This window comes from Meles meles, chromosome 16 (assembly GCF_922984935.1).
Source record: "Meles meles chromosome 16, mMelMel3.1 paternal haplotype, whole genome shotgun sequence".
Taxonomy (NCBI): Eukaryota; Metazoa; Chordata; class Mammalia; order Carnivora; family Mustelidae; genus Meles; species Meles meles.
The window spans coordinates 21,078,240-21,101,989 of NC_060081.1; the positions used below are offsets into that span (position 1 = coordinate 21,078,240).

The 23,750-nt window shown below is 36.6% G+C and overlaps 1 protein-coding gene across 10 annotated transcripts in view; it reads left to right on the forward strand.

The window, feature by feature from the left end:
- REV1 (REV1 DNA directed polymerase) overlaps positions 1–23,750 on the forward strand; it is a 94,035-nt gene that overhangs the window by 48,945 nt on the left and 21,340 nt on the right. For 6 of the 10 annotated variants that reach the window (XR_006815274.1, XM_045980324.1, XM_045980326.1 and 3 more), the window contains 7 exons: positions 584–752; positions 4,451–4,603; positions 7,248–7,957; positions 10,501–10,608; positions 12,189–12,305; positions 17,044–17,152; positions 22,273–22,401. Coding sequence is in view for 9 of the 10 variants with exons in the window: in XM_045980324.1 (XP_045836280.1) it covers positions 584–752; positions 4,451–4,603; positions 7,248–7,957; positions 10,501–10,608; positions 12,189–12,305; positions 17,044–17,152; positions 22,273–22,401 (1,495 nt within the window). In the remaining variant the exon portion in view is untranslated. Of the gene's footprint in view, positions 1–583; positions 753–4,450; positions 4,604–7,247; positions 7,958–10,500; positions 10,609–12,188; positions 12,306–14,831; positions 14,975–17,043; positions 17,153–21,665; positions 21,768–22,272; positions 22,402–23,750 lie in introns of those variants that run through there. The other 4 variants (XM_045980325.1, XM_045980330.1, XM_045980331.1 and 1 more) reach the window with 4 other exon arrangements.

Sequence of the window (23,750 nt, forward strand, 5' to 3'; positions counted from 1 at the left end):
TGGCTTTAGTGCAAGTTCATATTAAGAAACTGAGTAATTTTAACTTTTCTTATTTTCTTAAATAAAAATAAAAATTATTAAGCTTCATAGGAGTGAAGTCTGTTAATAGCCCTACAGTGAGTCTGCTCATAGTAAGTATGAGCACTTTACCTGTCTACTATTGTATTATTCTGAAGGAGGTGTAGGATTAATTGGGGTCTCTGTAAACTGATCTATAAATGATATTATGGTTGTTAATTTTTTAAAACATAAGATACCAGTATCAAGGTCATGTAGCTAACTGGTCAGAAGTTTAAAATGTCTGCTCTGTTAGTAATAATTGATTCATTTTGTGAGTCCCTATTTGGTCTGGGCATCTCTTAGCAGTAGGTGCTTTGTTGGTGGACTGTCTCCAGCAGGAAAGAGGGTGTGCTAAAGCAGGATAGCCTTATCACTTTGTAACCTACCTCCTGATTTTGTTCACTGGCAACACAGCCCAGGAGGAAGTGGATCAGTGATACATTCTTAAGTTAGGCTTTTGAAGGGGTATTCAGCTAGGGCTTTACTTTTAAAGTCTTAACATATTTTAATATGAATTTTACAGATCCTTCTGCTGAGGAATTGAGAAAGCTAATGATGTTGCACGGAGGGCAATACCATGTGTATTATTCCAGATCCAAAACAACACACATTATTGCCACAAATCTTCCAAATGCCAAAATTAAAGAATTAAAGGGGGAAAAAGTAATTCGGCCAGAATGGATTGTGGAAAGGTAAGTTTAATTTTTAATTAATAAGTTTTAAAAATTGGAATACTTTTCATATTATAAACACTTACCTTACATTTCCTCTTCAGGGTGAATAAAAACGTCTTAAACAACACTGTTGTACTCTTTCACCTCACATTGATAATTTAGATAACCTAGGATGTTAGTGTTCTTGCACCTCAGCTGCCAGAAATTAGGGGAGATGACTCGCGTAAGCAGCAGGAAGCAGTGATGGAAAGGGTTTGGATAAGCATAGTGTTCATTCAGTTAATGTTTGTACATCACATCTCTGATGGGCTGTGTACTTGGGAAATACCAGTGAAACAAAGAAAGAACCATTCCCTACCTTTTAGAGCTTATGTTCCATTGAAGAAAACATAATAAAACAATATTCTTAGTATATGAGTATATGTTAAAAGTTAACAAATGCTAAGGGGAAAAAAAGGTCAGGGTATTGTGGACCTGGTGTACTGGGAGAGCAGACAGAGAGGAAGAGCAGTTTGCAGTATTATTACTAATCTGTTTTTTAGTTGTTACATTATGGTTCTTCTATTGTTGGTTTGGAATTGATATTGTAAATCAGCGGCCATTCATACTAATTCCCTAAATTTAAATATGTCATCTGAACCTTGGTGATGAGCCATAACTTATATCATTTCAAAATATAAATCATTTATAATATGTATGAGTGTTTGCTAGATTTATGAAAATTAAAGGTGAAAATATTAAGATCCTCATTTGTGAAAGAAGGCTTAATATTGAGATGCTATGATTAGGTGAGAACTAGAAATAATTTGTGCAAACTATCTAGCACGATGCCTGACTGATTGTTAGAGGCATGATATATAAGAAGTTCCTTTGTTATTTTTATTCTATAAACATTATCAAGTATTGGAAAATTAAATCCAAAATGTCCAAAGTACAGTTTTAAAAAGTGAATTTGGCTTCCAGAAAACCAAACGTATCTTATAGATTAATGGTTTTTTAAACCTTGGGGGATTAAGTTGATGGCCCGTCCGGGCAACATCTTATTGATTCCTTTTGCTGTTTTCTCATGACCTGTCCCTTCGTTACATAGGATCACTGAACATGACGCTGTGTATCTCCTTAAAAAAGGAGCTGTGCAGTTTTCAGTTTAAGAAGTTAGTATCATTCCAGAGTTGGGCTGTGTGGTGTTATGTACAGAGAGTCCTGTCATCGTGCTAGGGCTAGAATTGGATCTGAGGCTATTAGTCTGACTTTGGAGAGAATGGAAGAGATCCACAGATATTAGGAAAGGGGGTTGAAAAAGGTGCTGGTGGAACTTGATTTGCTTAGAAAAAAGTTCATTACAGCTTTTTTTTTTTTTTTTTTAATACCTCTTCTTCCTTCTTTCCCTGAATACAACTAGAGAAAGAATACAATCAAGCAATTTTTGGCAGTTAAAAGTTTTAAAGTTCACTTGAACAGATTTTATTTCAGTTTGATGTTGGGCTTAATGATTTATATATAAATAACTAATTATATGGCCTGTTTGCTTCATTTTATATATGAAAAGGCAGAGCTAATAAGGCTAATTCACCCAAGAATAGCAGGATTCAGAGTCCAGATTTTTCTGACTGCTGTTTGTCTGCTCTTTGCCATTTAATTAAGCTTATTATAAATGAATTGGCCCATGTGGAAATGGATCAGCCTAGGCATATGTCTTAATATATAAAATAAATGCCCAGTGTCTACATGTCCTAGCATGGAATCCTTTTGGGCAGTCACAGTACTGTTTTCTTTCATACTCTTATCCCAGTCTTGTTCATCTCTTCTTAGTAGTGCTTATATGAAATTTTTAACATTAAAATTTTATTTTATTTATTTATTTGATATTTTATTAATTTGACAGAAATCACAACTAGGCAGAGAGAGAGGAGGAAGCAGGCTCCCCGCAGAGCAGAGAGCCCGATGTGGGGCTTGATCCCAGGACCCTGGGATCATAACCTGAGCCGAAGGCAGAGGCTTTAACCCACTGAGCCACCCAGGCGCCCTAACATTAAAATTTTAAACATTATTTTAATTATTTAATGCATGGTACATGACATCTTTTCTTTATTTTCCCGTTTTTAGTTTGAGCAGTTTAAAAAGAAGCTCCCACTTCTAAGTGTATGGGGTGATAACTTTGCTTTGATTAGATCTCTCTGATGTCTGTGTACGTGCCATTAAACCTCAGTAAATGCAGGCATGATTATAGAGCTACCACTTCTAAGAGGCAGGGGGGTCCTTTAATGGTGAAGCCTGTGTGGGTTGGTTTTAGGTAGATTATTTTACTGAAACCTTTGGCTGCAAATTTTACACTTTTATACAGTATATTGTAAATTAAGGATTTTCAAATTTTTGTCATAATCTTCTTTAGACAATTTAATGTTGGCATTTGAAGGTTAGAATAGTTCACGAGAAGGTGCTGTGATTCACCGCACTGCCTCCTCAAGCCTGACAATGCCATGGAGCACAGTTTGAAAACACTGTCCTAAGTTATTAAAGGCTGATTTTGTTTTTGTTGTTCTTCCTTTTGTGTTGAGTTTTTTGTAGCAGGGGACCCTGCCTCCTCTGGGTAGGTTCCCACGTGGATCTACCCGCAGTGAGGGATGATGATTCTTGCAGTTCATGCCAGCTCATCAGGGTCTCCTGTGGCAGTGACTGGTTGGTTCCCAGTCAGATCTGCTTTTTCTTTTTAAGCTCCCAAACTAAAAGAGTTAGCACATTTGTTAGGTACTTAGGATACTACGAAGAGCTTATACTTCATATGGCTTATACTTCATACTTGTTTCCAAGTACGTTTACTATTCATATTAGGGTGCTTATTCAACCACTTAAATAGTTGATTGTGATTTCATGTCATGATTGTTTTCATTTCTCTGTGTTTTTGTATCTTGCCTCAATTTAGTCTTCATAGAAAGTGTGTACGACTCTAGTTTCAGGTATAGATTTGGACTTTTTAAAATATTTTTTTTAAATTTGGTGTCACTTATGTTTTTCTCTCACAGTATTACAGAGTTCTTCTAAAATTATTTTTACTTGGCTAACTAGCCAAGAGACACATTTCAGACTATTCCCCAGTGACTTTAGATAATATTGTATCAAAAAACAATCTTGGTCATCAGGTGCTTAAGAATAAATAGTTTACTCTTAGTAACTATAATAAGAAAACATTCCGTACCCTGTAGGAGAAAGGGCAAGAGGTTGTATACATATTTTCATAGTTGTTTATTTCCCTAACTGAGATCATAGTGTGGAAACTGGGAATCCTCATCCATTTTAGTTACTCTAGTCATACTTCATGTGTGAAATGAGATTTGAGAAAGTCTTGATGATTCTTTATGAATTGTTTGAGGGGGATTGTGTTAAATAGTAAAGTCATGATTGAGATATGTAAACTCTGCATGCAGTTTTGTCACCCTACCCTATAGTTATTTCTTTTCCCCTCGTATAAGGTTGTTGGCCACTTACTTTTTAAAGTGCAGATGTGTGTCCTTTCATGGATAGAATGTCTTACTCTCAAGTGTTAAGGAAGATTATGTTGCATTAGAGCCACTAAACCAGAGGGAGAGGAAATAAACGAGGAAAATAGGTGGCTCATTATTGGTGAAAAACTCCCATCATTCAGAGGTTGGTTTTTCATGAAGCTTATTTTCCCCCGGTACTGAACACTTAAATTAGTGTTACTTTTTATGTTTCAGTATCAAAGCTGGAAGACTGCTCTCCTGCATTCCCTATCAGCTGTACAGCAAGCAGTCCAACATGCAGAAAGGTCTCAACTTTACTCCTGCCTGCAAAGCTGAGGAACCTGGGCCAGGTCCAAGCAGTGTAGCCAAACAGCTCAACAACAGGGTGTAAGTTTGTCTACATCCAGGAATGTTGCAAAGCTGGGTTTTGGCAGTGGTTACAGCCCCTGCTTTGCTGAAGATAGAAACAGACACATAACCTGGCCATTCATCTCTATCAAACATATTAAAATATGTGTGTGGGTGTCTTACCTAAAAATTATTTTTATTGTGAAAGTTTCGTAAATAAAATGTAAATAAGAGAGCTTTTCCAGTCAATTTAGAGGCCCATGTTAAACTAATGGATCTCAAATTATTATAAGTAAAATTTCCCATGGATTTTCCTGAAAGTAATTATTTCCATATACGTAATTTGCTATGGAATGTTGCATTCTCAAAAAACCAAACTAAATGTGCCAGATATACTTCTGTTTTGTGGTATATACATATTGAAAATGTTAACATTTCTAGGTGGTTTTTGAAAAATTCCAAATTCATAGCAAGTTGACATATGTAAGTATTTTTGTATCAGTAAAAATTCAGTTGGTGACTCAATGTTATGGTTAGAGGTAACTCTAGACTTGAGTCCATGTGGCAGGTTTTCAAAAATACACTGATGAAACTCTAATTGCAATAATCTTGGGTAAAGTGGTTTTATGATTAATTGGTGTGTTGCCCTAACATGTATATCAGGTGGTTCATTATTGTTAGCCTTCTCCTTATTAAATTGCTCGCTTTGGGGGTTGGATATGTATTTTTTAAGGCCAGGAGTCTAATTAACCTGGGGGGATCCGATGTCACTACCTTCTGTAGTTTTTGTTATTGTCATTTGTTTTTTAGCTTGTGTTCACTTACAAGCATATTCCTGTGTTTTTCACATTACCTGACACTTTTTTGATTTTTTTTTTAGTACCATCAAGTTGCACAATAATATCAGAAAGTCTTTCTGAATGCACAACTTCATAACTTTTTCTTACCCACACTAATAAAAATAGAACGTACATGTTTTCTTGAAATTCTTTGTGCCAGTTTTAGCAAGCACTTACCCTGTTAGACTGTACTTTTTAATACATGTATACTTCTGCCTAGTTAATGTGTATTACCAGTGATATATTTCCACTACAGCTACTTCACGAATATCTGTTTGTCTAGGTTGAAAAACTGCAGTACAGAAAAAATGTGTGTTAGCAGTGTGTTTATTGCCAATATATGCAGCTCTGTTGCATATTGCTAGTATACGTGGAAAGAATCTTTACTGTTTGTGACACAGACAATTAGCCATCAGCTTCTCTGATTTACTTCACTTTTGTTGCTCTCTGTGATCTTTATTTTTTGGTATATTCAGTACATTTTATAAATTCCTTTGAAATTCTTTTATGTGACTTATTTCCTTGCTTTCTCTTTATTTCAAGGGCCAGACATGTAACAGATTAGGTTTTCTTTCCTTCCTTTTAATTGTTCCCTGTTTGTCATCTTTTCCCCTTTCACTGGCATGATCATCTGTAAGGATTGGACCTAATCAGAGCTGGCTGTCATATTCCATGAGATGGTCAGCCAGACAGAGCCAACCCAGAAATGGGTGGTAATGTTTTGCATCTGACTCATGTGTGACTTGTCTCTATATTCAGACTGTTGTTAATAATGTATCATGTTGGTAAGTGGGATGAGGGACTTTAGTGATAGTTGTGGTAACCTCACCAGTGCCTCAGTGCCATGTATTAGGCAACCTTCTCTGGAGCTTGAACTGTAATTGGATTAATGGTGTGGGTGTTTCTAAGTGGAATGAATTACTGTTCTGTATTTCAGGTTTTTGTATTTGTTACTTAGTTTTTGTGAATGAAAATGGACTTTGTCTTTATTATAGAGCATTACCAAGCAGATATCTAATGGAGTCACAGTATGAATTTAGTGGAACATTTGTCATAGGTCCTGCATTTATAAACTTGTCATCAGGAAAGTTGGTCCAGATTGCCTTGGACCACCCTGGCATCTGAATATGCTTTTCTTAGAAATGAAATGCCATTTCCTCTGTTAATAAGCTAGTGTCCTCATTGTTCTAGGTATATTTTTTCCTGAATTATTCAGACACATTAACCTGTTTCTTAACTTTTTATCTACTCATGCGACAATTGGCCCCATTACTGGATTTGTACATATAGTGTGTTGGTCTTCCTGAATGAAACTAACTGGCCCGAGGATTGTAGCAGTATTGGATTTAATGTGTTGAACAGTGCCTTACATAAAACTAAAACTGGGAATAATCATTCAAATTAAGTTTCTTATCCATTTTTATGTGAGCTTTTTATATTGAGTCCCATAATTTATCGACTTCCTAGTAAATGCCAGACACTGTGTTTCAAATGGGATATTTAGAGATTACAAGTTCCATTTAATTTTAGTGGGAAAAGTAATTGAAAATAGTTTTTATTTTTCTTCAGTCTGAGATTCCATTGTATTTCTTCCTTGGGAGTGTTTGAAGTTTGGGGGGAAAAAAAGCCCTAAAAGACTGTATATGTTCTAGAATTTTCCTAGTTACCTTGCTCCTTTGGTTTAGCTGAGAATTATCTTTTGTTGGAAGAGAAAGAATATAAAATTTATGGCTTAATTTTTCAGAGAAATATTGAAGTGCATATCTCTAAGACCATGTTTACATTGAAAATGGTTTAGCCTGAAACTCACATTAATTGAAATTAAATCTTCTTTCCTGCTATAGAAATCACATAATTAAGAAGATTGAGACAGAAAATGAAGTCAAAGTCAATGGAATGAACAGTTGGAATGAAGAAGATGCAAATAATGATTTTAATTTTATGGAGCTAGAGCAGATCTTTCCAGGAAGGAAACAAAATGGAATTCCGCATCACAGAGACAACGCTGCCATTTTTAATGGACACACTCCTAGCTCTAATGGTGCCTTAAAGACGCAGGATTGCTTGGTGCCCATGGGCCACAGTATTGCCAGCAGGCTTTCCGCAGACTTCGCCCAGGAGGAGGAGCAGGCTGAGAAGAGCAGCACTGACTTCAGAGACTGCGTCGTGCAGCTGTCGCAACAAAGCACTAGAAACACAGATGCCGTGCGGAATCCACACAGAACTAATTCCTTCTCCTTATCATCTTTGCACAGTAACACTAAAGTAAATGGTGCTCACCACTCCGCTGTTCAGGGGCCTTCAAGCACAAAAAGCACTTCTTCAATACCTGCTCTTAGCAAGGCAGCACCTTCAGTGCCATCCAAACCCTCAGATTGCAGTTTTATTTCAGACTTCTATTCCCGCTCGAGACTGCATCACATATCAATGTGGAAGTGTGAATTGACTGAGTTTGTCAGTGCCCTGCAAAGACAAAGTAGTGGTGTTTTTCCAGGAAGGGAAAAGTTAAAAAAAATGAAAACAGGCAGGTCTGCACTTGTTGTAACTGACACAGGTAGATACTAAAATTGTTTTCTTAAGAAATAGTCATACTTGACCATTTTGTTTTTAAGCTGTCATTGGTGCTTTGATCAGTACTAAGCTCTCATGATATAAAAGTCTTTAGACATATCAGGATATGTAAGTTACAGTAAGCCTAGCAGATTAGAGAAAGCTTTCTTACTTATTAAAGTATTTTTTACAAATTCAGATTTAAGTGTTGCTAACTGAATATTTTTAAGTAATTTAAACAGTAGCAAGGTCGAGATTCTGAGCATTCATTCTTTATGTAGATTTTGTCAGTTGTTGAAGTTTTGAACTGTGTAAAATATTACTTGTATTCTATTCAGTGCATAAACTCCTGTAAGAATAAATTGGTTTGGCAAGAATAACTGTTAATTCCAGAAGCTGGCATCTTAATGATTTTTAAATTATTAAATAACTGACATAATAGCTGTTGTAATTATAGTGGTAAACTTGTAGTGAGAGTAAGTATTTTCACATAAAAGTAGATGGGTTAATTGTATTTTGTTTTTTAATACTTGTCTTCAGAAGCAAACAAAACTAACAATTGCAGGCTATATTTCTGTGCAGTCATTATTGATTAGTATCTGCTTTGAGGTTTATGATGCTTTTTTACAGAATATATGGTTTGGTTTTGTTTTTTGGAGACAGATCTCAGATTACTTAATACTACCCCTGAACTTAATAGCTGTGGAAACTGAGGTACAGAAGGAAGCTCATGGTTCTGTCCTAGAAAGTGACAGATCTTCTCCATGTGTTTTTTTGTTATGTTTTGTTGTGTTTGATGTATTCCTAAATGCTTCCCGTTTCTTATGAAATATTTCAGAATAATGTTATAGGTATTAGATTATTCATACATCATCCCTTGACCATATATGGTGAAGGTCATTTAATTTTGAAAGCTTCAAAGAACTATTACAAATAGTTTCGTGAATGGGAATAAAATGATATAATTTTTATAGTGTAGGAAAGCATTCAGTAGATATATGGTATATGCATTCTGTACTGTTTAAATATTTAAAGCAGTTGTTTTGGGTTGTTTACATTATGTTTATATAATATTTCTATACAGCAGAATTATGATTATTAAGATTTCTTTTATAAATAATTTCTTGAGATAATACGGGGAAGAGCGAGGAAGTACATGGCTTTGGAGTTCGCTGATATAGCTTGAATCCGAACTCTGGTTCTGCCGCTTCTACGCTGCAGGACCGTGGGCCAGTTAGTTCACCTCTCTGGGTCTCAGTTTCCTTTTCACAGTGGAGCAATAGGTAGTCCCTGGTGCCTACCTCATGGGCTTCTGAGCTTGGGGAAGATAACATGAACAAAGGCTCGGTGCCTCACATGTAGTGAGAACTTGGTAAATGCTTTCACAGTCACAGTTTGGTAAATGGAGTAGTCTGAACCTTTGGGGAGTAAAAATGTAAGTTTTGGGAAACCTATCATGAAGACCTACCTTCAAGTACTAGTTTTTTATCAGCAGAAAAACTCATTTATGACATTAGAACTTTTATAAGCTCAGGGTTCTTATTTCCAAGACTTGCGTACCTTGGACCAGGACCAGGAAAAAGAGCTAAGGATGAGACCAATAAACAGGATAGCTTCTTATTGTGGCAGGATTGGTTAAATAGCCCTGGTAAATCAAAATATGTAGCTCAGAGGGATTAGAAGGCAAAGGCTTTAGGAGAAGACACTCAGCTTTATCTTCTTGAAAGTGGCATATGTGCTTCAGAGCTGATTTTTGATCGTGTTTAATGGTCTAAGGAGGAAACTTTGTATGTACTTCTATATATATACAGATTTATATGTAGATTTCTGTTTTATAGACTTTTCTCGATATATCTAGGGCGTGAGGGCTCAAATCAGACCACTTGGGGTTGATGACCAGCTCAGCCTCTTACTGGTTGCATAACACAGTTATTAACATAACATAATATTAATCTGTAAAATGGGCATAAGATTACTTATCTCAGAATTGTTAGAATTTAAATACACATTAACCTCTTACAATAGTGCATAACACCTACCACTCAATAACAGTAGCAATTTTTAGTTAGTTTTTTTTTTTTTTTTAAGTAAGGAATGTTTGTAGACTGCATGGAATACATCATCAATATTATTATTTAAAGTTCCTTAGCTCCATGTAACCAAATATTTGAAAACACCTTATACATTTCAATTAAATCTTCAGCACACAGAAATAACTCTAAGATAAACATTTAGACATACTTTGGATTAAAGATTTAATTATTAGAATATAGATTAGAAAAACATGGAATCTTCATAATTGATTTCAAATTATGCTTGGAAACTAAATGTGTATCTCTGGGTTACTTTTAGAGCAAAAGAAACAAATTTGATGTCTCTCGAGGTGTGGTAGAAATGGTCTGTAATAGATTCTGTATTTTTTTTTTTTTTTGAGACTTCATTCTACTTATAGGCACTTAAAAATACAGTTTCTAAAATTAAATAGACCTGATTTTTTTAAATATTAAAAATTAGTTTGGGGTTTGAATGTTCTCTTTTTCCTTCTAGGAAATATGTCAGTATTGAGTTCACCCAGGCATCAGAGCTGTATAATGCATGTTGATATGGATTGCTTCTTTGTATCAGTTGGTATACGAAATAGACCAGATCTCAAAGGTCTGTATTTTTGTTTATATTTTAAGAAAATTGATAATATTGTTATATGTTCTAAAGGATCTGAAAATCTTGAGAAATATTTATCTTAATTTTCCTTGGAAAAATAAATTCCTGCTTCCGAATTTTCTGGACTCTATTACCAAGAAAAATAAAGGGAAATTAGAAATCCTTTTTTCTCTCTAAATAGGTCAGGTCTTTAGGGAAGAATACTCCTCTTCACCTGAAGGGTCTGTCATTTAAGACTAATACAGACTGGTATTGGGCATTTTCTATACTTTCATATGTTTACTATTACTTTGTTACTAAATGGAAATTTTATGGTAGCATATGTTTGTAGCTTGGGTCACTGCTTTCTCTCTCTTGAGTAAATAACTTGATTAACTCTCCTGATGCTAGTGTACATTCCAGCCTTTTGGTTGGAGAACAATTTTGCATTATGGAATCGTTGCTAAGACATCCTGTCATCTTTGTTTGAATGGACTTTCTTCAGGTATTTGTGAGCTAGGCAGTACTTTCAATTATTCTGGGGTTTTTAGTAGTCTCTCTGTGCTTGAAAGTTGTTAACTAGTAGCATTTTCTTCTGAGAGTCTGTCCTTTAAGGAGAGCTCAGAAGCTGCTGGGTTATTACTGGGGCTTAATTTTTGTCATGAGTAGCTACTGCTTAGACTCTGAAAGGAGTGTATAATGTTAAAGAATTGGGTTTAGCCTGATGAGTCACTCCGATGCGTAATTTTTATTCTGACAACAAAAACATTCATTAACATATATATATATATATACACACATTATCCATACTACTGCTTTAAAAGTTAATAATTCTCGGGCCGCCTGGGTGGCTCAGTGGGTTAAAGCCTCTGCCTTTGGCACAGGTCATGATCCCAGGGTCCTGGTATGGAGCCCCGCATCAGGCTCTCTGCTCAGCAGGGAGCCTGCTTCCCCCCTCCCCCCGCCTGCCTCTCTGCCTACTTGTGATCTCTGTCAAATAAATAAATAAAATCTTAAAAAAAAAAGTTAACAATTCTCTTGTAATGCACACAAAAGGAAAGGATACATGAAAGAATTTATAACTAAACCAAAAACTGAGGGACTATATTCTCACATTTGATTATATAGTAGGTCAGATTGTAGTCCCTCTGCATATATATTTGTTTCTCTTGCTGTAAAATTGAAAGATTAATTTAGATGTTACCTTACTTTTCTGATATGAGAAATATAAAACATCTAGATATAGTTCCCCCCCATTCAAATCTAGGATCAGAGTTGACTTGTTTTCTACTGCAAGAAACCCCCCCCAAAAAGAAAAAAAATGGGAAGCAAAGGGATAGCATTGCTTTTAAGTTGAATAAATGTATCAAAGTTGTCATAAATGATTTAATTTAGGGGGGTGTTGAGAAACTTAGATGATCTTTGTATGGTAATTGATAACTTTAAAGATGTTATCTCCTTTATGGATTAATGCCTCAAGAAAGCTAAAGAAAAAAATGTATTTTTTAAATCTTGTGAAAAACTTTCCATGTTGTCAGTGTTGTTAACATTCCTGTACTTAGATTTAGAAATAATTTTTTATCTTTTCCTCACAGGAAAACCAGTGGCTGTTACAAGTAACAGAGGCACAGGAAGGGCACCTTTACGTCCTGGTGCTAACCCCCAGTTGGAGTGGCAGTATTACCAGAATAAAATCCTGAAAGGCAAAGCAGGTACAAATGAGCTCTCTTTGAAATCACAGTGCTCCTATTGAAGACGTCTGGATTTTGCTGCTGGTATTCTTGTTACAGAAATGAAAGAGTTGAAATAATTAGCTTTTTCATTCAAGGGTTTTAAAGGTGTCAGTGACATCTTAAAGCAAAATGTCTATGCAATACAAATGACTGGTTCATAGCCCTGCTTTGTTGAGTTAGATGATGATATTTTCCTGGGACAGAGAGTGAAGAATGTTTTATAAGGTGTGATGTTTGCTTTATATACGTTTAGACTGAGGATGAAAATAAAATCCTGGACATCACTTTGTGGAAGCCTCTAGACCGGAGAGGTAATTACTAGTTGTTTGGTCACTGATCACAGTGGATACTAAAGTTCCTGTTGCTAAAGATTTGTATGAGTCAGTGGAATAAAAAACAATAGGACTTTATTTATTGGAATAAGAAGATAAATACCAGACATCATTCCCCATGTCTTTGCTAAACCTGCTTTAACATTTTCTTGCCTTGCTGACTTTTGATTTTTTGCTATTAATAAATAAAAATCATAACTTAGACTATTCACATTATTATTAAGATTTTTACAACTGTTATTCCCCCTCAGTAAATTCCCTGAGAAATATTTTTGTAGAAATTATATTCTTTGTCACTGATTAGTTTTCTCATGAATGTCTGCAAAGCCATAAACATTTTTAAATTAGTTTTCCAGAAAAATATTAATCAGAAAGTAGTCAGAAATTAAATACACAGTAGAATGGACAGCAAGCAGTTAAATTTCATCCCGATTATTTCTGGTTCCTAGTTTTCAGTTATGAAAAATTGGGATTATTTTAGAAATGATCTCATTGAAGTTAAGGCAAAAGGAAAGCCACTGGACATTTCTGAGGACCTTTTTTTGGGATTACAGTCTTTTTTGGGCTGTGATTATCTGTTTATATGGTATGAGTACAAAACATTAATGATAGATATGTCTTTATGCTTCAGGTGTATCTATTTTCCAGATTTCCTAAAGCTTTTCTTGGATTTTAAGTCTTTTAAGATTTTTTGAGATTCTAGTATTTTCTGTGTCATGAGTAGGTCTTGGGGTAGTCAGTATTGAGCTCGTTAACACTTAGTTGTATTGTGGTGTGTGACAGTATGGGTGGTTTCTGAACTATCGGTTGTATGGTTTTGTGGTAGGTTGGTTTTTCTTTTTGTATTTTCTTTTGTATTTTCTGAGATTAAAAAGATGAGATCTTAAGTTCTAGAAAATAAATAAGTAGCTTAAGGAAATTCATAATACTTGTTAACTATTGGGCACTCCGTAAAAAACTCTGAAGGAACGTTAAAACAAGGAAAAATACCTTGGACATAGCATTTGGTAACATCAGTCAGTTACCCAGCACTCAGTTCCTCCAGCAGGTAGAATCTTGCGTTTGCCACGCATGCCTGTAGTTTCGGCAGTCTCTGTCAAGAAGTTTGGCCTTGGTAAGCACACATTCCTTACAAGTAGCAGCGATCGAGTCCTCTTACATCTTTCCTTCCTTCATAGGTGATCTGACCATACTCAGTTTATTAACAGAATACGGTTATTGGTTACTTAGTTATCTTCATCAGTTTAGCCACTGGATTTTCATAACATTGTAATGACCTTTTATAATTCACATCTCCTCCACCTCTAAATGTGGGTGGTAAGTTAGAAGATAAATATTAGGAAAAATACTGAAAATTCACTTGCCATTGAAAATTGTCAAGAAGAGATGTTTCTGTCACTAGAAAAGGTGAATATGATACTTTGCATTTTATATTCTTTTTTTTAACTTGGTATCATTCACTTTTATTTCCTAAGCCTTTGACCCATTAGGAGCTTACCAAAATATTTATAACGTAAAATGACCAGATTGTCCTTTATTATAAGATTTGGTTGCAGCTAACCTTGTACTTAGAGCTTGTTTTTTCAATGCCTTTGTTCTTCTTTCCTTGTTATTTCCGGATCTTTCTTTCTCTGGGTCCTTATCAGTCAGACACCAAATTTTAAAATATCGAGGATCAATTTAGGAATTAAACCTTTGGCTTCTACACACTGGCTTTTAAAAAAATTCAGTTCTGATGTTTCGGCTTCTGTGTCTGGGCAAAGTATTAGAACAGATAGCATCTTCAGCCCTTTATAGGTAGAAACTTTAGTTTCTTATTCGTCATATTCAAAAACTCTTTGTCTAAATGGACCAGCGTAACCAAGGCTCTCCATCCATGACTTCCTTTGGAAGCTGCTTCCTGAGCCTACTCGCAGTGACGCTTCTCATTGATAGCCCCAATATTTGGAATCCATTTATACTCAAGATTTTGTGGTTGGGGCCTTTACCTCTTCCTGGATTCCGGGATGCAGTTGTTTTCTTATCCCTTCGACAACTTCAGTGTTCGTTCTAAAGAACAACAGTTTTTAAAATCGTGTTAGTTATAGATTTATTCTCAGCGATTTCTTTTTCACAGACTTGGGTCCTGGCTTCTGATTTCTCCAACCGTTCCTCCACATTCTTCATGTGCCCGTCTAGTTTGTCAAGTTTTGATGAGCAGTTCTCTACTTTGCCCTCCAGTGAGGACAGTGTGTCCCTGAATTTCCCTGAGTCTCCCTTGAAGCAACTCACTGCGCTCGTGGAGGGATCCACGCACTCTGCTGCACTGTGGAAAAGGTCAGCCAGCCCAGTGAAGAGAAAACATGAGGTGGTGCCTCTCAGGCAGGGCGTTGGGAGCCCAGGGACCACAGACTGTTCTCACCTCAAGCATGATTTTTTCTGTAATTTTCAAGACAAGTATCGTAGATTATTTGACTAGACCTTCAAATATAGGTCCCCTAGCTCCCCAACTTTTAAGGCCTAAGGTCATGGTTCTATCTGTGAAAGGCAGCTGGTGTGGCTCTTCAAGCTTTAACTCTCTTTGTTGTTGTTTGGTTTAGTAGCAACCTCTCTTGAACTGTGATGCTGACAATCCTGAAATTCTTGCAGATCTTCAGCTTAGAATAATGGGCTAGGAAAGCGGATATTTAACCTTCTAAGATGTTTCAGGAAAATGGGGAAGTCTGCTCTGCATTCTGTTTTTATTTGTCACGGTATAGCATATTTTTATCATAATATATCTGGAATCATGGCTCAGATTATATACTCTGCTGTTTTAATTTTTGAGGCAAGTGGGATTTGAGCGCATTAAGATATCAGTCCTTACAGTTTGGTTTGCATTTATGCTTTGTGTGTATGGGTGCCGGAATCCAAAAATGCTTATGTGAGTGGCAGAATTGGGTAAAAGACGTTGACAATTCTGGAGTCAAACCAGGAAGAGCTATTTTAGCCCACGAAGCTAGACACTTTGCCATGTGTTTCTGGTGGTACTTTAACTTGGCTGATTTCTCATGGAATGTTATGTCTCTGAAATAAGCAGAAAAGAAGTACTCGGTTTGTTGGTTATATGTTGTCATAATGTACTCAAGATAGGTTTGTCTAGAGTTAACTGAAATGGTATATCTTGGCTTACTTTACTAACTAATGGCATTTTTGTTCATAGTATTAGATGTATGAGTGAGATTGTGTTTTAAGAATATATGTTTTTAGAGTATATTCTTGGAACGTAGTAATATCTCAAGAGACCAGGAACTGAAGTTGTGTTTTAATCTTTCTCAATTGCTGGTGAAGTTAGAGGTGGTAATGGAAGTAAAGTGGCATGTAGTCAGCGCTCTCTAGATAGATGCTTTTATAATCTTGTGCGAAGCTATAAATCTGGCTTAGGTATTAAGAAATACTAGTGAGTGGTACTATTTAGGCTTGAGTCGTTTTCTGTAGAGCAGTTGATATTCTGATCACACTTGAATGTTTTTAATTCAACATGTGTTGTTAAGCCATTAAGTAGAATTTACTGTGAGGGAGCCACATTATGAAGCTCTTTTACCTGATGTGTGTTCAAAAGAAAATTCTTTAATTTAGGATGAAACCTCTTGATGATATGTGACCTACTGAATTGTTTGATCGAATGACTTGTAGGAAGTTGGCGTTTGTTGTTCGTGGTATTAAATAGGTTTCAGTTTTGCAGGTACTTTATTTAGGAAACAGCAAAGAACATTCAGAGAAATGTGTATTTTCCATTAATTGTTTCCCATTACAGGGAGCTGTATAATCCTTTTGAGAATATAGGAGGGAATTCATCATCCTGATAACTTTTCATCCTTTTTCACCTAAAGAGACTGTTAAAGGGATAGTTCATATTTATCTTTTGATACATTTTGTAAACAACAACAAACCAAACAAACATTTACTCATATGCAACACTTTGAATTCATTGTGTTTTTGTCTGACCGCTGGTGAAATATATAATGGATGTAAACCATGTTAGAGCTATAGGTTTTCTTTTATTTATTTATTTATTAAAGATTTTATTTATTTATTTGACACAGAGAGAGATCACAAGTAGGCAGAGAGGCAGGCAGAGAGAAAGAGGGGGAAGCAGGCTCCCCGTCGAGCAGAGAGCCCGACATGGGGCTTGATCCCAACACCCTGAGATTATGACCTGACCTGAAGGCAGAGGTTTAACCCGCTGAGCCACCCAGGTGCCCCTAGGTTTTCTTTTATTAAGTAAGACCAGTACCAATGGATATAACTATATTTGGAATTTATTAAGCATTTGTATATGAAAGGAATGAAAAATATATTTCTTGAATGAAAGTGAAGAAAAACAAGTTTTTAAGGTATAATCATTAAATTTTATATTTTTAAAGCAGAGATACCAGATTCATCGTTGTGGGAGAACCAAGATTCTGCACAAGCAAATGGGATTGATTCTGTTTTATCAAAGGCTGAAATTGCCTCTTGTAGTTATGAAGCCAGGTATGTGGAAATTAAATGTGTTGTAATCCTAGTAAGTAGTTACTTAGTCATTTTTACAGACTCTTTTGAAGTGGATTCAGATGTGCTAGTCAGGCCTGTGTTACACACATTTTATGGGAAGAAATATTTCAGGGCTTCATCCCTTCAGTTCTTTTTTCCTTTCACAAATGCTAGATGACTTTAAATAAATACTGTAGTTTCCTGAGGAATCAGTACATCCAACAGTGGAAACCAAAAGAAATTGAACATTGTCGTTTGTCTTTTTAAAGATTTTATTTACTTTTTTGGGAGAGAGAGTCAAAGACAGAGCACAGGCAGGAGGAGGAGCAGAGAAGAGGGAGATGCAGACTCCCCTCTGAGCAGGGAGCCTGTTGTGGTACCTGGTCCCGGAACTTCAGGATCATGACCTGAGCCGAAGGCAGATGCTTAACTGAGCCACCCAGAAGCCTCGTGGACATTGTCTTTTTTAAACCACTGTCTTTTGAAGTATAAAATTAAAGAATTAGATATTTTAAAAAGTTTTTTAAAAATTTTGTTTATTCATTTGAGAGAGTGTTGATGAGGAGAGGGGCAGAGCGGGAGGGAGAAGAAGGGAAAGAAGCCCAAGCAGACTCCCATGCTGAGTGTAGAGCCCACATAGGGCTCGATCCTATGACCCTGAGATCATGACATGAGCCAAAATCAAGAGCTGAATACTCAAGTGAGCCACCAAGGTGCCCCAAAGAATTAGATATTTTTTTAACGGAAGAGGGCCTTAACGTTCTTCTGGTCTAATCATTCTTTTTTATAGTTAAGAAAAATCCCTTATAATTTAAAACTCCTCTAAAACTTAGTATTTTCTTCACAATAATGTTAAAACTTGATTACCTATTAAATTAGAAGTAAATGATTCCGTATTGGTATACCCAGTAATCTCCTCACTTAAAATTGTAGAGTGTTGTCAACTCATTAGTACCAACTTTGTCTGTAGATCTTTATCTTACCGTAAGCCTAACTCAGTATAATGGGCTGTTTCAGTACAAGAAGAAACAGACATATGTATGTGTTCCTCATACTTAAAAAAAAGAATCATTTAAAAATAATCAGTTGTAATAGTTGTAAAACTAGAGGGAGTAGTAATTAATTGATTAATTTTTTAAAAAAGATTATTTATTTGTCAGAGAAAAAGAGTGAGTGAGCACAAGCAGGGAGAGTAACAGACAGAGTGGGAGGGAGAAGCAGGCTCCCCGCTGAGCAGGGAGACCAGTGTGGGGCTCCATCCCAGGACCCTGGGATCGTGACAGCTACTTCACCAACTGAGCCACCCAGGTGTTCCTGAATTAATTAATTTAAAAGAACAGTCTTTATGGTTTTTCTTTCCTGATAATTGAACAGATGTTTCTATCTTTATAACACAGCAAGTATTTACATATTGTTTGCAAGTGTTAAAGTATTAATAATAAACAGACTCCTCTACCAGTTATATTTTTCAGTCTTTTTTTATTTATGGCTTTGTCATTCATACTTTTCTTATTGAGATATAATTGACATACAACATTATGTTAGTTTCAGGTGTACAGCATAATGATTTGATATATGTAACATTTTTCAGTCCTGATTAAAAGTTGGGATTGTTCAAGCAAGTCTAGGAACAAAAAATATTTCAGTATCATCTAACTGAAATAGTTTAAAATCTTGCCAGTTATTTTTTTTAAAAAGATACTTAAGAAAACTTTATAATCAGACATTTATAATTATAAAATATTTAAATTATTTTCCATTTATGACATGTGGAACTTTTACTCCTAGACTGATTTGCCTTTCTTTTTTTTTTCTTTAAAGATTTTATTTATTTATTTGACAGAGATCACAAGTAGGCAGAGAGGCAGGCAGAGAGAGAGAGAGAGGTGGAAGTGAGCTCCCTGCTGAGCAGGGGGGCTCGATCCCAGGATCCCAGGATCACGACCCGAGCCGAAGGCAGAGGCTTAACCCACTGAGCCACCCAGGCGCCCCTGACTTTGCCTTTCTTATTGACAAAATTATGTTTTTAACATTTTTCATTATTGGTTGGTAATGTAGCCCAAGAATTGAAAACGTTAATAAAAATGATAAGGCAAATACTAGATGCATTCTGGATTTTTGTATTTTTATTAGCCCAGGCAGTTCAGAGCTGATTTTGTGTTGTGCTCAATAAGGCTAGTCCTTTTTTCCCCACTAAGGACTGTGTGACAGTGTGTGCATCTGGTGGCTGGACAGTTGGGTTCACATCTGGAGGTGTGGGGAAGCTTGGGAATGCTCTGTCAGTGTTGGAGTTCTGCTCAACAGGTGGTGAAGTGAAAGCCCCACCCTCTTACTGCCTGAAGGTTGTCCCTTCTAGTTCAGCACCCCCAAGCTGAGTGCTGGCCAGCAAGTAGGGTTGCGTGGGAGGGATAAGAAGTCTGCCTCAGGGGTGAAAGTATTTTCATGTTCCTGAGGGCTTTGGACTCAAGTAGCCACAGCTGTGTCTCAGTGCTAGTAGGCACTTCTGGTGTTTGGATGTTGTGGTCATGTTGCATCAGAGATAGTGTTGTCAAGCTGAATGTACTACAGAATAATTGGGGTGACAATATATGGGCCAAAAGCAAGATGCTTAGTTGGTGATTGTTTTAAGGAGATACATAAAGTGATGAGAAAAGGAATTTGAGTGAAAGTTAGGAGGATTAAAAGCCCACACAACCCACAGCAGTGGGCTTTCATTTCTTAATTATGATTTTCATTTTGTAGAAAGCAGTTGATAATAAAAGTCTCTAGAAAACAGTTCTTAGATACCCTTTTCTTGTGGCTGTCCTGTAATTATATTTTCCTTAGGTGAGAAGATTTTTTAAAAATATGTATAGCCACAGTTGCATCAGAGAAATGTTTCTGGGGCTGGAGTGGGGACTAGATTGTGGGGATGATCATCCCAGGTTTATGCATTCATGAGTTTCCAATGGACACAGACTGATCATGGGTCTGCAAAGGATGGTGTGTGCCCATGAGATGGTAGAACTCATGGAGAGGTAGGATGTATATACAAAGGCTAGAATATGCATTACTGTTAGTTGTTTTACACATCAGAAAGAGCAAGCTTCATAGAACGAGAAGGTAGATGGGCAGATGAATAGGTAATGATATACAAATATCCTTGAATCACATGTTTTTTAAGATCAAATAATTTTTAAATTATTTTCTAAGGATGCTTTACTGTATTTATTGATACGGATACCTGTTAACACACTGAAAGGACAGTGACCTACATGTGCAGTGTAAGCCTGAGAATAATCGCTTTCTGTAGCACACGCTGATGGAGTATTGGTGGTTTATCCTGCGTGGGACCTAGTTGACAGAAGTAGATAAGTCACCGTAGCAAAACGTCACTTCCAACTGTTGGATATTTGCCTTTACTCCTTTATTTTCTATGAAACAAATCCAGTTTCCCAACTACCAACTCTGAGTTTTTTGCTTCCCTTAGTTACAGGAAATCTCTTAGTTTTCCTTTTTTGTTTGTAATTTCCTTACCATGTCTACTGGCTCCTAAACATTACTCTCCAAGCTGTATATGTGCACACGTACATAAGTAGTTGTATTATGTCTTCCTAAATAATATGATCTTGAAAATTTTTGAATAAGTGGAAAAAAATTATAGTAAATATAATGTTATTCATAGCAATTATGTAACACATTTTTAAAAAAATGAGTAATTACCTTTAATTTGTAAGCTTAGCTTTTGCATGCTGACCCTACATAGCCAGCATTATTGAAAATATCTTAAGTTGTATGTGATTTTATATAGATTTCAAAACTTTTACATATATACTTCCCTGCCTTACGAAATAAGATCCAGTGACTATAATCTGTCTTGTGCTGGGTGAGTGCAGGGTCGTCCTTGTGAACATCATGGGGTCTGTTTTGTTCACCATCTTTTGCCTACCACCTCACAAAATGCCAGAGACATAAATTTTTGTTGAATGAATGAAAAAATACTCTTTGCCATGCTGTTTGTCACTCGTCACTTCTTTCACTGTCACTTTTCCTTCCTGTTAGAATATTTCTCATCTGCTGGGAGCTTTGCAGTCAGATAATTTATTACTGTTTTCGTGTCCATAAAAAATGCATATGATTTTGCCTTTACCTCTGAATAAGTTGGGGCGTTCTTTTCTGTGGTGGCTCTCAGTAGTGGTCTGAGGTGGGGAGGGTGCCAGGGAACTCTGAGTAATTCAAGCCCAGTAAATATTTATTGCATCAGTGTATAGAATAACTGTTTGTTGTATTTGCAGAGGCGCATATAATCTGGTGAAACAGTGCTTCTTACTTCGCTTGTGCTTTCACTTTGAAGTCTTTTTTTCTTGATTCATTGCAAAGTGGTCAAATGGAATTTTACTAATTATGTATAATTCCATGATTATAGTTTTGTGCTGAATGCTCCAAATATCAAAGTAATGTGGGGCATTGAGACACGCAAAAGATTTAAAATTTACCATTTTCAATTAGGTCCCTCAAAGTTCTGGAACCCTGGCTCCTGCCCAGAGTGATGTGCTACCATATACAATGCTATTGGCATCTCAACCACTGTGGAGCCACTTCAGGAACATGGAATTGGTCAATTGGGAATTGGGTGGTAATAGGATGAGTACATTTTGTCTGTTTGTCACATAGCACTGTTTTGTGTAGTTCTTTCGTATATATTCTTTGTCTTTGGGGGACAAACCCTGGCCAAACTGTGCCATGTGTTAGGGGAAGAAAACCTCTGTTGAGGGCACATTCCTGCTCTGAGGTGGTTGTGATATCACCAGCATATGGCATGCTGGCATCTCTGCGAAGGGGCCAGAGGTCTGAGTCTTCGGAGAAAGCTTCAGATACAGACAAGAGCCAAACCTGGTCTTTTAATAACATTTTGGTACATCTACATGTCATTTACTCTAATCAGATCGTTGTGCAATTTTCTTTTGGGAGGAAATCAAACTTACTAGTTTTCTTAATGCTTGTTGTTTATCCCTCATGAGAATTAAGTGAAAATTGTATATTGGTGGCATGGGGAAAGATACTGTTAACATTTGATATTGGATTAAGCATTTGAAAATTAGTCCTAGTCTAACCTCCATTGTGTTTTATTCTTTCTCCAGACAAGTTGGCATCAGGAATGGAATGTTTTTTGGGCAAGCTAAACAACTTTGTCCCAGTCTTCAAGCTGTTCCATATGATTTTCATGCATATAAGGAAGTTGCACGAACAATGTATGAAACACTGGCAAGGTACAGCAAACACTGCGGTCACTCCATGTCTCCTCTTCTTTTATCTAATAGTGAAGAGGGTTTGGTGTTCTTCAGGGGTGTCCTGGCCACTTTTGCTGGATGCTTCTCTCTTTCAGGAGCCCTTTCCTTAGCCAGCCCAAGAATCAGTAGTTCAGTCTTAAGGGACATGTTGGCACTGCTCAGACTGTTCTGATGCTTCCTGATGTCAGTGGAAATGGATTCTCTGCCTGTAGAACTTCATGGCTCTCGTTTTCTTTCTCTGGAACCAGACGGATGAAGGATTGGCGTTTTTTAGCCTTATTTTCTTTTATTACATTTGAATTATAGTTTTGTTTATAGAACTGATGGGTTAACAAGTAGAGACTCTAAAACCATTTATCTTCTAAAATCATTAGGTATGCCAAAAGTTAGTTTCTATAAAACTTCGTTTTTAGCAATAGTTTGTGGGTGGTTGATTAGTTGACTTGAGAAAAGGAGATTAACTTTTACTTATAGTACAGGTGTATTTAAATATTCAAAGCTTAAAATTTAAAATAAGTCATGGCAGGCTGTGTATACGCTATAGCAGAAGACAGAATATTTTTTCTATAAAGAGCTAGATAAGGTCTGTGTTCCAGCTCTTCAACTCTGCTGTATAAAGTGAAAGCCACAGGGGCACTTGAGTGGCACAGTGGGTTAAAGCCTCTGCCTTCAGCTCAGGTTGTGATTCCAGGGTCCTGGGATCGAGCCCCGCATCGGGCTCTCTGCTCGGCGGGGAGCCTGCTTCCTCCTCTCTCTCTGCCTGCCTCTCTGCCTACTTGTGATCTCTGTCTGTCAAATAAATAAATAAAATCTTTAAAGTGAAGACAGATACATTAGTGAATGGATATGGTTGTGTGCCATTAAATACTTATTTACCTAAATAGGCATCTGAACAGTAGGCCAAGGTTCGTCGACCTTTGGAGTGTATTAATGTTCTAAGAGATACGTCTTGCACCTCTGTCTTCACCTCTTCCTCTCCCTTCTTATGCATGATTTTGAATATTTATGGAGTATCTATGAAGTACAAATCGTTGTTGACACAGCTGGTTGTACAGAGAGAAACAAGATGGACTCTCTACTTGAGCAGGAGAGAGAAAATATAAGGCGTAAATGAAAGTTATCTTGCATTCGTATTAGTATGTAGGTCTGAGTGCTGAATGATAAGTCATTTATGATCACAGCTGTCCTTAAGATCTCACCTATGTGAATGTTGGTGTTACCAAGTGGAAAGTGTGCTTTTTAAATCCTGTTCCAGAGCTGAGCTCAAGAGAAGCATCCAAGTGAGGGCTGGGAGTGGATGACTGAGCTGGATATGGTCTCCCGTGTTC